The sequence below is a fragment of the Chanos chanos genome, chromosome 9 (assembly GCF_902362185.1).
Source record: "Chanos chanos chromosome 9, fChaCha1.1, whole genome shotgun sequence".
Lineage (NCBI taxonomy): Eukaryota > Metazoa > Chordata > Actinopteri > Gonorynchiformes > Chanidae > Chanos > Chanos chanos.
In genome coordinates this window covers 46,143-62,693 of record NC_044503.1, presented here as the reverse complement: position 1 = coordinate 62,693, position 16,551 = coordinate 46,143, and the positions used below count along the sequence as shown (strand labels likewise).

At 42.3% G+C, this 16,551-nt stretch overlaps 2 protein-coding genes across 2 annotated transcripts in view; both read right to left on the bottom strand.

Annotated features, from left to right (window-relative positions):
* wdr18 (WD repeat domain 18) overlaps nucleotides 1–2,528 on the bottom strand; it is a 43,491-nt gene extending 40,963 nt beyond the window's left edge. The window contains exons 1-3 of the mRNA XM_030784079.1: nucleotides 2,319–2,528; nucleotides 1,614–1,724; nucleotides 1,289–1,422 (exon numbers count right to left, since the gene is read on the bottom strand). Coding sequence (XP_030639939.1) covers nucleotides 1,289–1,422; nucleotides 1,614–1,724; nucleotides 2,319–2,528 — 455 coding nt within the window. The remainder of the gene's footprint in view (nucleotides 1–1,288; nucleotides 1,423–1,613; nucleotides 1,725–2,318) is intronic.
* Nucleotides 2,529–8,267: 5,739 nt separating this feature from the next.
* Nucleotides 8,268–15,611, bottom strand: LOC115821280 (uncharacterized). The gene is made up of 5 exons (XM_030785067.1): nucleotides 15,243–15,611; nucleotides 13,993–14,089; nucleotides 12,545–12,698; nucleotides 9,638–9,753; nucleotides 8,268–8,598 (listed from the first exon to the last, which is right to left on the bottom strand). Exons 1-5 carry the CDS (start codon nucleotides 15,564–15,566, stop codon nucleotides 8,588–8,590), a joined length of 702 nt encoding a protein of 233 aa, XP_030640927.1. The 5' UTR covers nucleotides 15,567–15,611; the 3' UTR covers nucleotides 8,268–8,587.
* Between the last annotated feature and the right edge of the window lie 940 nt (nucleotides 15,612–16,551).

The window sequence follows — 16,551 nt, the reverse complement described above, 5'->3', positions numbered from 1 at the left end:
GACCTCACCCACAAATATACATTCTGCTTATAGCCGCTTATAGCCAACACATCTGTGAATAAAGCGCCCATGCTCTCAAACGGTTACGTTTTTGAGTAACCAGGTTTTGACACAATAAAAGTATTGTTTTTCAATAAAGAAATGTTTTTCAGTAAAGAAAAACAGTTATGGCAAGGATTAATAAAACAGAGAAACACACGCACATCTCCCATTGTACATTCTTATACCTCTGGATCTCAGTAAGCCTTGTCTTGGCTAACACTGCCACCTGCTGGACAGACAGAGAACCCTGACATCAAGGGTGCCTCAGTTTTGTCCTGAAACGGAGTAATGTTTTTGTGCTGCTCAGTTTGGTCTGGGACGCGTGTAGTGAACCACAGATTATTTCACCTCAGCTCTCCAGGGGTTTTTTTCCTTCTTTTTTTAAACGTGATGTCAGATCACCTCTTTTCAACATCCCCCTCCGCATTCATCACTGTTCATGGCCAATTTAGACATTAAGAGAGTATGAAAAACACTTATTATACGTTTGACTGAAAACCAACAAAACATAAGACAATAAACCCCAGTCACCCACATCGTTTGCATAAACACAAATCAGTCTCGATGCTCACATTACTGCCACTAGAGTTCAGTGCCACATAAACAGATTCTAGACGTGCCAAACAGTACAACGTAAATCCTGTGGTTTCATCTGAGAGGGTTAGGGTCAGGGTCAGGGTCAGGGTAACCCTAACCCTAACCCTGAGAGCCTGATGCTTCTGTGTGAATATCCAACCACTTTGGCTGTGCACCCAATCCTGATGAGGACATCCAATGTAACACTAGTTGGATATTTTACTGTTTTTGTTTCCTTTAATCATCCATATTCTAGACCTGTTTCATTGGAGGAATCTGTGTGCCTGGACATGTCCCAAGACAGTTACTGTTTCTGTCCACCTGCCAGTGTATACGTGTTTCAGCCGGAGTGTAACATGTGTGTGGGCCAAAGCTGTTTTCCTCAATATCCCGACAGGTGTCTCATCAATTTTAGGAATCACCACACAACAGTGCCGTGGAGAAGGGCACGGTGACAGGGAGAGGAGGATTGTTTTGCTTATCCTCAGGGAAATAAGAGTGATGATCAGTGGCAATGCTGAGATATGAGGGAGCACCTGACATATTTCACAGCTGGACGTCCTCCTGCTAATCCAACCAAATGTTAATGATTCCTTGTTTACACACAGAGAAGAAGGAGAGAGAGAGAGAGAGAGTGAGAGAGAGAAAAAAAAAAAAAAAGAGTGTTTACCTGGCAAGATTCCAGATTAGTGCCAGATTGTCTTTTCCTCCAGACACAAAATGGCTGCTGTCATCAGTGAAGCGGATGCAGCTTACGTCCTGAAAGTGACGACTCAGAATGGAGAGTAGATTCCCAGTAGGCACCTACGAGAAAACCACACACAGCTAACAGACTGGTATTGATGGGTGAAAAGTTGTCCATGGCTTCAGTTCAACTTGACGCTGAAAACGGGCTTTTAAAATCTCCCGTCTCTCTTTAAGAGGAGAACAATGGCCAAAACAGAACATGAGGAACTGAGAGGTTGTGCTGTCCTGCATCTTGATTGGTTGCTCACCTCCCATAGGTATATGGCTTCACCAATCCCAGCCAACACGTACAATCCATCAGGAGAGGCTGTCAGACAGGTCACGACCCCAGGACACACAAGCTTCTGTTGGAGCTGGTCCTGAAACACAACAAGTGTCTCAACAACTATCAAACAATAACCAAATATACTGGCTGGTGGAAATATACTCACAGATGTGCAAATGCCCAGTGTCTTCTTGGGATTAAAAAAAAAACAAGCAAAAACAACAAGAACAAAAATGTGCACCATTGTCTAAATCTACAAAAAGGTGGCAATAAAGTCCATATACAACACCGTAAATCTGACTGTCAAACAAACCTCCCTGAGCAGCAATGTACAGCATTTACACCAACGTTTTGTACTTCTAAAACGCTAAGCTTTTACAACTGAAACGACAGCGAGAGGAATGGGATAATACCCTACCCTAGTCTATGATTTTAAGGTCCTCGACTCAGCATCGCACTGAACCCATTCACCTATATTAGCGCCAAAGCAAAGTATCGCTAAACAAACCTGAACCGAGTGTAACTTCAGGCTGTCTCAACCCAGCGTTGATACAATTCGTCGAACACAATTTGTTCTACACTTTCATAATTTATCGATATATTCACACTAAATTCTGCCGACAAAGTTGAAACGTTACACCTCCTTGTGTGTATACAGAAGAAAATAACACTGTTACTCCAAGCTCACCTTCCTTTGTATCTCCCACACGTTTATGAAGTTCTTGCCGAGCTGTGCTCCTAAAATGTACTCGCCGTTAAGGATCGTCAAAGACCTTGAAGATGTGTTACCTCCTCGATAGGACAACAGGTTTGTTCCAGTGTGAAGGTCGAAAACCGCGCAATTCCACAGCTGACCTGCCGAGTCGGCAGACACAATTACTTCCATGGGGGACGACATCTTGGCTACCCAAGGCGCGACTACTTCGTTGGGTCGTCTGTTGCGTCATATCCGGTTGGAAGAGCCGTGTTGTGCATAATCAGTTTGAAAGCGAGTGAAAATTTAAAACGCGGTGCCTCGTGGTTGTTGTGACTTTCGGTAGCTTTATTTATTGGTTGTTTACAACAAGTAATCAAACATTCATATTAAAACAAAATATGTAAATGACTCGACATGATTCACGGCCCTGATTGGCTGCTATCCACCAGAATGAGACGTTTTCTTTCCTTAGGCTACTGTGGATTTATTCCTTGATTGTCTTTCAATCAGCAGGTCAAACTCCTCTCTCTCTCTGCAATGAAAGAGAACAAATTTACAAAACTATTTTGCAAATTCAGTCACACACATACACGCACCACACACACACACACACACACACACACACACACACAACTAACCGCTGACTGGTGCATGGACCATTTAAGTATTTCTCTTCAGCTTCTGATAGGGACACACCCTCCACTTGAGCCACTCCGTGGATCACTGCCTGGGACAGAGCAATTAAACAAATCTGAACTCACATTTATGCATTACCTCATCATCTAGTAGAACAAGTATTGACCATTTTTGTAATATTTCCCTACTGAACTAACCTCTGGAAGTAAGACATCCATAATGAACCTGACTCTATCAACTGCAGTGAGGAGAGGAGAGAGGAGAGGAGCAGTCTCTAGCACCTCCTTCAGATAGCTGTAAAGCTGATCCACCTGCCGTTCATCCTCAAAGTAAACTTTCCCCACCGAGCGATGGGACTGAAGAAAAGCCCTCAGCCATCTGGACCGCTCCTGCCCCGCTAGCACTGCCTGGTTCAATCAGCAAAACACAAACCATCACAACTTCCACTTTTTCAGTAAGTGTAATGTCATAAATGAACAATTGTAATGTAATGTTTTTTTAACTGTAGTATGGGCTATGTGCAGTAGTTCTCTGTCTGTATGACCTTCTGTGAATAAAGAGACTGGTCGTGATAATTATTGTTCTTATTGTATATTCAGTCACCTGTAGGTGTTCCTCTACCATGCGTTTCTTTATGATGAACTGAAGTAGGTTTTCGTTCGCTCGACAACGAGCAGCATGAGTTCGGTCAGGGAGGAGCCTCCTAGACAGATGTCTGTCAGAGAGGTCAGAGGTCAGGGGTGTGACCTGAGGCTCAGACATGTGATTAGACTCTGCTGTAGTTTTTGTATTAGGGAAGCTCAGATCACAGCATACTTCCTTGGACAGGTACTCATTCCTCACGGGAGAACCTGTGAGGAAAACGGTGGCGTTTTCAGTGTCAACCTGTTGAGGGCACCCTGTATTTACAAAACACAACATATACAACAACTGCGACAACAATACTTCTGCTACTACTTCTCACCAAATGCTGCAGTAATACTGCACTACTGTAATACTGTAAAACAGGAAGCCTTGTGAACTTACTGATATCGTCAACTATGTAGTCCAGAAATGACCCACAAAATGATCCACATCCTAAGAGTGAAAAAAACAACCTTACACAAGTGACAAAACAATTCAGTTTTTCAAAGCTCAGTACTCTTTAAACACAGGGTTACAACAAAATGCACCAGGTCAAATGTACCTATACATACATTAACCTCACCTACAGGTTAACTTTACCTATACAAGCATTGACTTCAACCTCATGTGTGTTAGCTTTATCTTCACTTTTATTAGCCTTACGTTTACCTGTGTTAACTTACTTCTACATGCGTTAGCCTTACCTTTACTTGTGTGAGCCTTACCTTTACCTGTGTGAGCCTTACCTTTACCTGTGTGAGCCTTACCTTTACCTGTGTTAGCCTTACCTTTACCCGTGTTAGCCTTACCTTTACCTGTGTGAGCCTTACCTTTACCTGTGTGAGCCTTACCTTTGCGAATTCTGTAGTCGCGGATGAGCTCCAGACTCCTGGTGATGGCTGAGCCATATTTCTCCTGAGCATTTCTCTAATGGGTGTGAAGTTATATTGTCATTACTGCCTGTGTTACTTCACTTATTATAACAACACCATAATCAATCATTTCCAGAGAAAACATTCATTTTAAAAGTGCAAAAAAACCCAGCAAACATTCTTGTGTGAAGTTACTCACCACAAAGTCTGCAGCATTCTCACAATCTAAAGGCTTAACGTTCCTTAGACAGATTCTGTTACTAAAACAAACCACAAAAACCAGTCATCTCCACAACTAGATCAAATCCACAAGACAACCCCCACAATAACCAGTCATCTCCACAACCAGATCAAACCCACAAGACAACCCCCACAAAAACCAGTCATCTCCGCAACCAGATCAAACCCACAAAACAAACCCCCACAATAACCAGTCATCTCCACAACCAGATCAAATCCACAAGACAACCCCCACAAAAACCAGTCATCTCCACAACCAGATCAAACCCACAAAACAAACCCCCACAATAACCAGTCATCTCCACAACCAGATCAAATCCACAAGAAATCCCCCACAAAACCAGTCATCTCCTTAACCAGATCAAATCCACAAGAAAACCCCCACAAAAACCAGTCATCTCCACAACCAGATCAAACCCACAAAGAAAACCCCCACAATAACCAGTCATCTCCACAACCAGATAAATTCCACAAGAAAACCCCCACAAAAACCAGTCATCTCCTTAACCAGATCAAATCCACAAGAAAACCCCCACACAAACCAGTCATCTCCACAACCAGATCAAACCCACAAAACAAACAAACAAGCAAAACAAAACAAATTATGACCATAGCAGAAAGGACATATCTCATTAAACTACTGACTGATGATTCCTGCTGACATTAACTCTGACATGCAGCAGGTCTGAAACACTGGTCACTATTGCCCACATTTCTGACGTAGTCATTTTTGACATATATCATTATTTATGGGATATCCCAGACTATTATTTATGGGATATCCCAGACTATTATTTATGGGATATCCCAGACTATTGAGTTAACTTACCCCTTTTGTGTCCTGTGCCCTGAGAGGCACAAATCATCTATGAAAACAACACTGGCCTTCTTCTGTTTGAGCTGTATATTCTTCACCTGAACAGATCATGACAGACACGCTACAGGTCATGAAACACATGCCACAGGTCATGACATACATGTTACGGGTCATGACACACACACTACAGTATAAAATGTAAAACGCATGCTGCTTAGTGGATTAATTATTATTCTACTCACAACTGCTGGCCAGTAGGGGGAGTTGCAAGGTTTACACCAGACAAAATCCCCTTCTTTAATGACTGAGGGATCTGAAAAAAAGGAAGACATTAATATAACACACGCCCTGCCATGGACTGCCGACCTGTCCAGGGTGTCCCCCCACCTTTCGCACAATGAGCGCTGGGATAGAATCCAGCACCCCGCAACCCTGTTTAGGATAAGCAGCTTGGAAAATGAATAAATGAATAATATACCATACATGCACACAATGGCAGAGGTCTTAAAGGAAATGTCTGCTGATTTTTCTTACGACTATGTGTTTGGAAAGAGACAACTGGTATGTCCTCTTGCTCCCTGTCTTCTGCGTCTTCTTCTTTACTGCTGTCTGTTGATCCTGTCTGAGTTGAATATTCTGTGGTCTGTTTTGGAGACCTTGAGGGATGAGTCTGTAGCGGTACACAGGCCTCTTTCATGGTCTTGTCCACAAATGAGTGCTGGTTTTGCCCCTCAGTAAGAGCATTCATGAGCGGTGTGAACACAACAGAGTCAGGAGTCTTATTCAGTGTGTCAGAGTTGTTTATCTTTACGGGCCTGTGACAAAGTTCTGTGTCTCCTCCAGGAGCACCCAGCTCCTCTGGTGGGTCTGTTGTCTTTGTGCAGTTCACTGATGACACAGAGAGCTGCAGATCATGTGTTTTTGTTTTGGGGTTCTCAAACTCGGTGCACTTTGCATGCTCTGCGGAGAGCAGATTCAGTGCCAAGCGCAGCACCTTACGATATTTCAGCTCTCTCAAAGGGTCCTCAGTTTCAGAAGAATTCTGACCTACAATTGAGAAAGTTGGAGATAAATAAAAAAAAGAATTCTCTTTCATGTTAAAGAGAATCCGCTGAAAGACTAAATGTAAATGGAGGATCAGGCCTGTCATCTTAATCACATTCAGTACATCTCCACAGCTATGTCTCCAACTTCATAAGATATTTTAAAGTCAAAACATAATCTAACCTTGAACCCTGTTTCAAAGTCACATAGAAACCCTATGTAGTCTACAACAGATCAAAGGCACTTACTGTCACAGACTAAAAGCAGATAGTCAATGTTAATGACATGAAAATGTTCTAAATTGTAAATCAAAGGGAAACAACCATTCTCTGGTTGTTCTACTCTTCACATTTGGGAATGAAGTGAATAAGCAGTCACAAACCGCACAAACTTCAAACATGTAGTCTGTGTGACCTCCACACTGCTGTACTGTACATAACCACTCCATGGCAATCACACCTTTCATTACAACAATGAGCACCAACACAATAACAGTGTAAGGTGAGACTTACAGAGCTGTGTGGAAATGGTCTCTATTCGCTGCAGGGTCAAAGCTTTTGTTTCCCTCTGCCGAACTCGAACTCTGCGAAAAAAAAACCCATCTGCTTCGAACATCACTCGTCATGTATACTGACCGCCTGCATGTGTATAATCTCATAGTGATACAGACCTTTGATTCTCACCCAAAATTTCAAGCTCTACGTAATTCCTCCTCATGAATAATCTTAAGCGTTGTTGGCCAACTTTCTTCTGCAAGATCTTTCAGGAGGAAAATTAGGCAATTAAAACAGAAACCGAAACAAATAAAATTAAAAAAGGTCTGTAAACCGCGGTTTATCTTTGTGTTGACACAGTTCAGATCATTACCTTTGCTGGCCAGAACTTCCGTCCCCTCTTGACAAGACAGTATAGTTGCTTCATATCTGATCCGGATTTCTCACCGAAAGCGTTTTACTTCGATACACAGGCAGTCTAATATCTTCAGAATTTGAGTTAATCTGAACCAACTACAACTTTTAACGTTACGTTTTCTGAATCCGCGAATTTGGCTCAAGTGACAAAATGTATCCTTAAAATAGATGGAAAAGACAAAAATCATCAACACATTTTCCTCTAAAAGCTGTTTCATCGATCCAGAATAATTAACAATTTAATTAAATCGACTTGCTTTCACTTTTTCATTTCGGTTCCCCTACCTACCTACGGTATACAAACCACCCACTTACAATTCGCGCCCTTCAAAGAAAATCACATACAGATGGTGACGTAATGAACCGCCCAGAGTTAGCTCCGCATCAAGGAAGTAAAAAAAATATCGTTTTCTGTTTTCGTGACGCGTAAAAGATACACACACTTATCCTTCACATAATACAGACAGAAAACTAACTGAATGTTATCCGGATCGGATGTTAACATCAGGTAAACTGTGCACTCAAAAACCGCAGTAGAGCTTGTAGAAAAACAAACAAACAAACGCTTCTTCTAAATATTCTGGTTACCTAACCATGCTGCTGGTGCAGTGTAACTTCGTGGTCTAATTTCGTAAGTTTGCTTGAGTGAAAACCCCTGTTCAAGCAATTCACTCCTTCGAAGCCCACAAGGCGAATAAACAAGGAACGAATCTCAAACCAGGTGTAAACTTCATTATTTTATTAATTTTATCTTATTCTCATATTATATAAAAACAAATAAAACAGTAAAGGAAACGACATATGTGAAAATATATGAATTTTGTTAAAGAACATTAATGTAACTGGTCACATGAAAGTAAAGCCAACACAAGCAATATTTCAATCATAATTCATTTGTGTCTTTCATTCACTCTCTGTGCATGAGTGGAGCAGATTTTTTGGTTGTTTGTTTATGACAGCATCATTAAAGAAGCATTTCTGTCCTTCCATCTTGCTCATTTCTACAGCAGTATGTTTTCATATGGTTTGGTGTGCTTCAGGACCAGGTCACACTCTCTCTCTCTCCCGGTGCGTGGCCTGGGGAACAGTGTTGGACCGGAATGTGTATCCATGTATTTAGCACACCACTGAAACCAAAAGAACAATCGCATTAAAACTCCACACGCTCCACATTAAAACTCTACATTCTCCACTTTAAAACACCTCATGTTCACCATATTCATTCACATCAAATCAGTGTAGACCGGTGTCAATAAAACACGACACACTTGTGTGTGTATGTGTGGGACTGTGTGTGTGTGTGTGTGTGTACACACTTGTGTGTGTATGTGTGGGACTGTGTGTGTGTGTGTGTGTACACACTTGTGTGTGTATGTGTGGGACTGTGTGTGTGTGTGTGTGTATGTGTGGGACTGTGTGTGTGTGTATGTGTGGGACTGTGTGTGTGTGTGTGTGTGTGTGTGTGTGCGCACTTGTGTGTGTAAGTGTGGGACTGTGTGTGTGTGTGTGTGTATGTGTGGGACTGTGTGTGTGTGTATGTGTGTGTGTGTGTGTACACTTGTGTGTGTATGTGTGGGACTGTGTGTGTGTGTATGTGTGGGACTGTGTGTGTGTGTGTGTGTGTGTGTGTACACACTTGTGTGTGTATGTGTGGGACTGTGTGTGTGTGTGTGTGTATGTGTGGGACTGTGTGTGTGTGTATGTGTGTGTGTGTGTGTGTGTGTACACTTGTGTGTGTATGTGTGGGACTGTGTGTGTGTGTGTGTGTGTATGTGTGGGACTGTGTGTGTGTGTGTGTGTGTGTGTGGGACTGTGTGTGTGTGTGTGTGTGTGTGTGTGTGTGTACACACTTGTGTGTGTATGTGTGGGACTGTGTGTGTGTGTGTGTGTGTATGTGTGGGACTGTGTGTGTGTGTGTGTGTGTGTGTGTGTGTGTGTGTGTGTGTGGGACTGTGTGTGTGTGTGTGTGTGTGTGTGTGTGTATGTGTGGGACTGTGTATGTGTGTGTGTGTATGTGTGGGACTGTGTGTGTGTGTATGTGTGTGTGTGTGTGTGTGTACACTTGTGTGTGTATGTGTGGGACTGTGTGTGTGTGTGTGTATGTGTGGGACTGTGTGTGTGTGTATGTGTGTGTGTGTGTGTGTGTGTGTACACTTGTGTGCTTACACAATGTGAGAAACAGGTTTAGACTGAGGATGATGACCAGGAACAGAGCGCTGCCCAGAGCGGAAACGGGGGCACTGTTTTCTGGCGGGTCGTGCTGTGTGCTTTTGCACTTTTGACTGCAATCAGAACAGTGAGAACAGGCATTACACAAGTAACTTTGTGCTCTTTGCACCCACCATCAGTTTGTGAAAACAGGGTTATTACATTTTCAGAGGAGAACTCTCAAGCTTATTACAGACCTCTGAATAAGATCATTTGCAGACCAGTCACTTACACTGACATTTACATTTACTTGTACACATTAATTAGTGTAAATGTGAATTGAAATGGAAACTGAACTATCCTCTGTGTTTATTTAAAGGCTGAATTATACCTACTACGACCACGTCTACCTCTGCCTACGATTGCCTCTGCCTACAATAACCTCTGCCTACAATAACCTCTGCCTACAATAACCTCTGCCTACGATAAACTCTCCCTCCTCCTGTGACCACTGCTGAGACTGTGGTGTTGTCTGTGTTTGAGACTGTGGTGTTATCTGTGTTTGAGACTGTGGTGTTGTCTGTGTTATCTGAGACTGTGGTGTTATCTGTGTTTGAGACTGTGGTGTTATCTGTGTTTGAGACTGTGGTGTTGTCTGTGTTATCTGAGACTGTGGTGTTGTCTGTATTATCTGAGACTGTGGTGTTGTCTGTGTTTGAGACTGTGGTGTTATCTGTGTTTGAGACTGTGGTGTTGTCTGTGTTATCTGAGACTGTGGTGTTGTCTATGTTTGAGACTGTGGTGTTGTCTGTGTTTGAGACTGTGGTGTTATCTGTGTTATCTGAGACTGTGGTGTTGTCTGTGTTATCTGAGACTGTGGTGTTATCTGTGTTTGAGACTGTGGTGTTATCTGTGTTATCTGAGACTGTGGTGTTGTCTGTGTTATCTGAGACTGTGGTGTTATCTGTGTTTGAGATTGTGGTGTTATCTGTGTTATCTGAGACTGTGGTGTTATCTGTGTTTGAGACTGTGGTGTTATCTGTGTTATCTGAGACTGTGGTGTTATTTGTATTTGAGACTGTGGTGTTATCTGTGTTATCTGAGACTGTGGTGTTATCTGTGTTTGAGACTGCGGTGTTATCTGTGTTATCTGAGACTGTGGTGTTGTCTGTGTTATCTGAGACTGTGGTGTTGTCTGTGTTATCTGAGACTGTGGTGTTATCTGTGTTATCTGAGACTGTGGTGTTATCTGTGTTATCTGAGACTGTGGTGTTATCTGTGTTTGAGACTGTGGTGTTATCTGTGTTTGAGACTGTGGTGTTATCTGTGTTATCTGAGACTGTGGTGTTATCTGTGTTATCTGAGACTGTGGTGTTATCTGTGTTATCTGAGACTGTGGTGTTATCTGTGTTTGAGACTGTGGTGTTATCTGTGTTATCTGAGACTGTGGTGTTGTCTGTGTTTGAGACTGTGGTGTTGTCTGTGTTATCTGAGACTGTGGTGTTATCTGTGTTTGAGACTGTGGTGTTATCTGTGTTTGAGACTGTGGTGTTATCTGTGTTATCTGAGACTGTGGTGTTATCTGTGTTATCTGAGACTGTGGTGTTGTCTGTGTTTGAGACTGTGGTGTTATCTGTGTTTGAGACTGTGGTGTTGTCTGTGTTTGAGACTGTGGTGTTGTCTGTGTTTGAGACTGTGGTGTTGTCTGTGTTATCTGAGACTGTGGTGTTATCTGTATTATCTGAGACTGTGGTGTTGTCTGTGTTTGAGACTGTGGTGTTATCTGTGTTATCTGAGACTGTGGTGTTATCTGTGCTATCTGAGACTGTGGTGTTATCTGTGTTTGAGACTGTGGTGTTATCTGTGTTTGAGACTGTGGTGTTGTCTGTGTTTGAGACTGTGGTGTTGTCTGTGTTTGAGACTGTGGTGTTGTCTGTGTTATCTGAGACTGTGGTGTTATCTGTGTTTGAGACTGTGGTGTTATCTGTGTTTGAGACTGTGGTGTTATCTGTGTTATCTGAGACTGTGGTGTTATCTGTGTTATCTGAGACTGTGGTGTTGTCTGTGTTTGATACTGTGGTGTTGTCTGTGTTATCTGAGACTGTGGTGTTATCTGTGTTATCTGAGACTGTGGTGTTATCTGTGTTATCTGAGACTGTGGTGTTATCTGTGTTATTTGAGACTGTGGTGTTGTCTGTGTTTGAGACTGTGGTGTTATCTGTGTTATCTGAGACTGTGGTGTTATCTGTATTATCTGAGACTGTGGTGTTGTCTGTGTTTGAGACTGTGGTGTTGTCTGTGTTATCTGAGACTGTGGTGTTATCTGTGTTATTTGAGACTGTGGTGTTGTCTGTGTTTGAGACTGTGGTGTTATCTGTGTTATCTGAGACTGTGGTGTTATCTGTGTTATCTGAGACTGTGGTGTTATCTGTGCTATCTGAGACTGTGGTGTTGTCTGTGTTTGAGACTGTGGTGTTATCTGTGTTTGAGACTGTGGTGTTGTCTGTGTTTGAGACTGTGGTGTTATCTGTGCTATCTGAGACTGTGGTGTTGTCTGTGTTTGAGACTGTGGTGTTATCTGTGTTATCTGAGACTGTGGTGTTGTCTGTGCTATCTGAGACTGTGGTGTTGTCTGTGTTTGAGACTGACAGAGAGAAAACAGAGGAGTCATGCTAAATTATCTAAGTTAATTATCTAAATCAATCTAAATTAATCTGTGATTACATTATTAAACTGTTATATCAGTTTATTGTTAAATCATGTTTTATCACTTAAATCTATCAAGCTGATAGGTTTAAAAAATATGAAGAAAAAGACAGTCAGTAAAACATTCTGTCTTGAGTAATTTTGCTTTGTTCTAAACATTGCTCTTTGTGCGAAAATGTCATTAAAATTTGAACAAAGACAGCGATAGGAGTGACTCACATCTGTTTCTGGAGGAACTGTTTTGAGGACTGACAGGCTTCTGTGTCTTTCTTGGCAGCTGTCATCAGGCTCTCGGCTGCACTCTGCCGCGCTGCACAGGCCTCCAGGCTGTGCTGAGTCTGTGTCAGATTCAGCTGCAGGCATTCAATCTGCTCTGAAGTGATAGTACATACACTTTATAACCTTTACACACACACACACATTCACTAAAACGTGTACACAGACACACACACAGACACACACACATACACAAACATTCACGCTCGCATGTGTATACACACACACATACACACACACAGTCCCACACACACAGACACACACACACAGTCCCACACACACACACACACACACACACAGTCCCACACACAGACACACACACACACACACACAATCATCAGTAAGTACAGTGGTAAAATAAGGTAATGGTTTTTCTTGGGTAAGTTATCAGCGCATTTGTTACATTGGGTCCACATGAGGTCATTGTATTATTTCTGACTTTGGCCGCGGGCAGGACATGGCTCTGCCCCATTCTATATTGTTTCCCTCATACTTGGTTACAGTCTGTACCCTAACCCTATCCTGTTTTCGGCAGGGTTTCCAACCACGTTTTTCCACATTGTCTTGTTCTCTGTGGGTGTGTTGAAATAACTGCACACTCAGTCATATCCCTAACTCTAACCCTAACTCTAACCCTAACCCTAATCCTAACCCTGCACCTCACTAGAACACTGCGGGTGTGGTTAAATAACTAGTTGATTGTAATCTGCTGGTATGTCGGCTTCTCTTGCAAAGAGAGTCTTATCAACCACTCTCAGGAACACAGTGTTTCCTGTAGTTTTTTAATGTGCTGGGAGATCTGTGCTCTGCTCCAGTGTTTTGCAGTATGATGTGTTTATGTACTCGGCAGGATGCTGGTTTAAATTGAAATGAGAGTTACTCTAGGAACAGGTGGTAAAACTTAAGCGTTGTGAAAACTGTCAGTTTCTGGGGATGTGATTTTTTATGCTAGTCCCATGAGACTGCGCAGAGAGTTCTGGTGTAGTGCACACAGTCTGGCTTCATCTCTCACTTAGTTTGGTTTCTCGTGTCTTTGAGTCTTAACTGATATACCTCAGCATGTCGCCAATGTTATCTAAATATTCTTGAAATTAATCAGATCATTTTACTAAGTGATCTATTCACTGAAATGCCCAGAGCAGAGTAGAGCAGCTTGGTAAGAATTCCCATTTACTCCTTAATTTAGACTTCGTGTTTTATTCTCCCGTGCCGGAGAGCTCCGGAGTAAACACACTTTATGAGGAATTACTAACAAATTCAGTCTATTTGTTGTCTTTCCACTGTTTCTATGGTTACATGGGAAAGCTCAGCTAAGAATATCACGGCTGAGAAAGCACTCCTTTCATGGCAGCCAATCAGATGTGGGGAAACTCTGACATGAATTTTCCTACCTTTCTGCAGAGCAATCTCTGAAGTGAGGTTTGCCTCTGTACGTATGTGTGCTTCAATCTCATTTTCCAGCGCTGTGATGTTTTCTCTCAAAATTACCTATGAGACACAAAGTAACAATCTCAGGAAAGTGTCTCTCAGTGTGTGTGTGTGTGTGTGTGTGTGTGTGTGTGTGTGTTTGGAAAGTTGTTTGCAGGGCTGTGTCAGGGAGTGGCTCCGATCACATTTTTCACATTCAGGGTGAACAGTTCCAAAGCTTACCACACAAGAGTGTGTTCATGCCCCTAAACTAGAAACAGCTGATGGGAAAAAAGGCAAAACTTTGATCAGATATTAGAAGCACAACATGAATTTCTGAATAGTATTTTAGACTGCTCTGTTGAAACTATAACTAAAAATTAGATTCTGACTCGTTTCAGTGAAAGGGACGATTCTTAAAGGTTATGTCTTCTGGGTGTGGACAGAACTCCCTCCCACATCGAACCCTAGCTCTAACTCTTTACCCTAACTCTGTATGAATATAATTTAGTGTCTTTACCCTAACTCTGTATGAATATAATTTAGTGTCTTTACCCTAACTCTGTATGAATATAATTTAGTGTCTTTACCCTAACTCTGTATGAATATAATTTAGTGTCTTTATCCTAACTCTATATGAATACAATTTAGTGTCTTTACCCTAACTCTGTATGAATATAATTTAGTGTCTTTACCCTAACTCTGTATGAATATAATTTAGTGTGTATGGTGATGTGATCATAATGCATTTTAAACACCTTAAATAACTGAACACATGTCTTTTCACAGCGTGTCTTTCTGAAATGGCAGCCAAATACAGGCAGAGTAAAAAACAAAATAAAAACAGTTATCATCCAGAATCAGATAATGTTATGTATTATCATGATTGCCATTCCAGGAAGAGTTCAGTTTGACCTGCTACCCACTCGGAGGAGCCGCTTTTAACAGCAGATCACTTCATTCACCCTCATTTGCATTTCTGTCCACAGGACCATGAACTGAACTTGCCTGTTCATTGTTCACACTAGATTATTATGCAAAGGAAATAAGTGGAAATATATCATCAGCTAACATAGGTGAATCAGTGCTTACAGTTATCATACTGTACTGAATCATCTGGATGTAAGACAAATCACACAATATAATACATAAGAAAACGAAAGACTGTTACATCCAGAGAGGCAGGAATTAAATGTTGGAGAGTCAGCGAGTGAGAGAGAGACATGACACTCACATTTTCCTGTTGACACTCTCCAAGTGTTGCATTGAGTTCTGTGAGATGTTGGTTGAGCAGCTGGATCTGGTTCTGTAGAGTGCTCTGGTTCTCCCGCCCCTGATTCACCTGTTCCTCTAGAACTTTCTGTGTGTTTTCCCAAGTCACCCTGGCTTTTTCATATTCTCTCCGCTGCTCTTCGAGCTCAGACCGACACTGATGGGCCCCTTTCAGATCTGGAGAAGTGGCCCACACCACGATGATAATTAAAGAGATGACAGACCACAGTGCCAGGCAGGCTATCACCACATTACGGGTCGTCTGGGAGGATTTGGAGCCAGTCATCCTTCAAGTCTGTTCAGCTGGATGAAGAACAAATGTGTCTATCGTACGTAGAGATGTAGCGAGAACAGTAGTCGTGTGGTTTGCATAAAGGTACAAAGAGTAAGAGAGCACTGAGGTTTCTCAGTTTGGGTTTCCCCTGAAACTTCTGCACAGAACAGGATTCACAAGGGGTGTGGCCCAGCGCGTGCTGCTGGGATGTGTAGTTTAATGAACCTGCTTCTCTTTGCCCTCATTCCATTAGAATGAGTGAGAGGAGAGAGTGAGAGAGCAAGAGGCAGAAAAAGTTGGAAGGGGTTGGGGGGGGGGGGGCAGAGCACTTACTCTCTGAGTCACCCCTGAGGAAATGGAAAGCTAAAATCGTTTCTGTTTCTTTTCAGTGTGTGCGTGTGTGTGTGTATGTGTGTTTCAGTTTCCATTTCTCAATCTTTGAGAGTGTGGGTGCTGGCAGGGCTCCCAGCTCCACTGAGCCCTGGCCTTGATCCTGCTCTGGAGCTGGAGTGGCTTTGTTTGGTTGTTCACTTATGTCTTCCTTTAAACACTTTGACAAGAGCCTAACACAAAGACATTCAGCAGTTTTCCTGAACTGAAGCCAGATCCTGAGAGGTAACCTGGCACTCTTTACAAAACCTGCACAGTTACTACATAATTTCTATATCTCATTCCCTCTGTAAACACCCTGCACAGTTACCACATCATTTCTATACCTCATTCCCTCTGTAAACACCCTGCACAGTTACCACATCATTTCTATACCTCATTCCCTCTGTAAACACCCTGCACAGTTACCACATCATTTCTATACCTCATTCCCTCTGTAAACACCCTGCACAGTTACCACATCATTTCTATATCTCATTCCCTCTGTAAACACCCTGCACAGTTACCACATCATTTCTATACCTCATTCCCTCTGTAAACACCCTGCACAGTTACCACATCATTTCTATATCTCATTCCCTCTGTATACACCCTGCACAGTTACCAC

Coding starts and splice junctions, on each gene's coding strand:
- LOC115821280 (XM_030785067.1), bottom strand. CDS start 15,566: ATGACTGGCTCCAAATCCTCCCAGACGACCCGTAATGTGGTGATAGCC. Junction 12,699..13,992: donor AGAGATTGCTCTGCAGAAAG/GTAGGAAAATTC, acceptor CTATCACTTCAG/AGCAGATTGAATGCCTGCAG. Junction 9,754..12,544: donor CAGTTCCTCCAGAAACAGAT/GTGAGTCACTCC, acceptor TTCTGATTGCAG/TCAAAAGTGCAAAAGCACAC.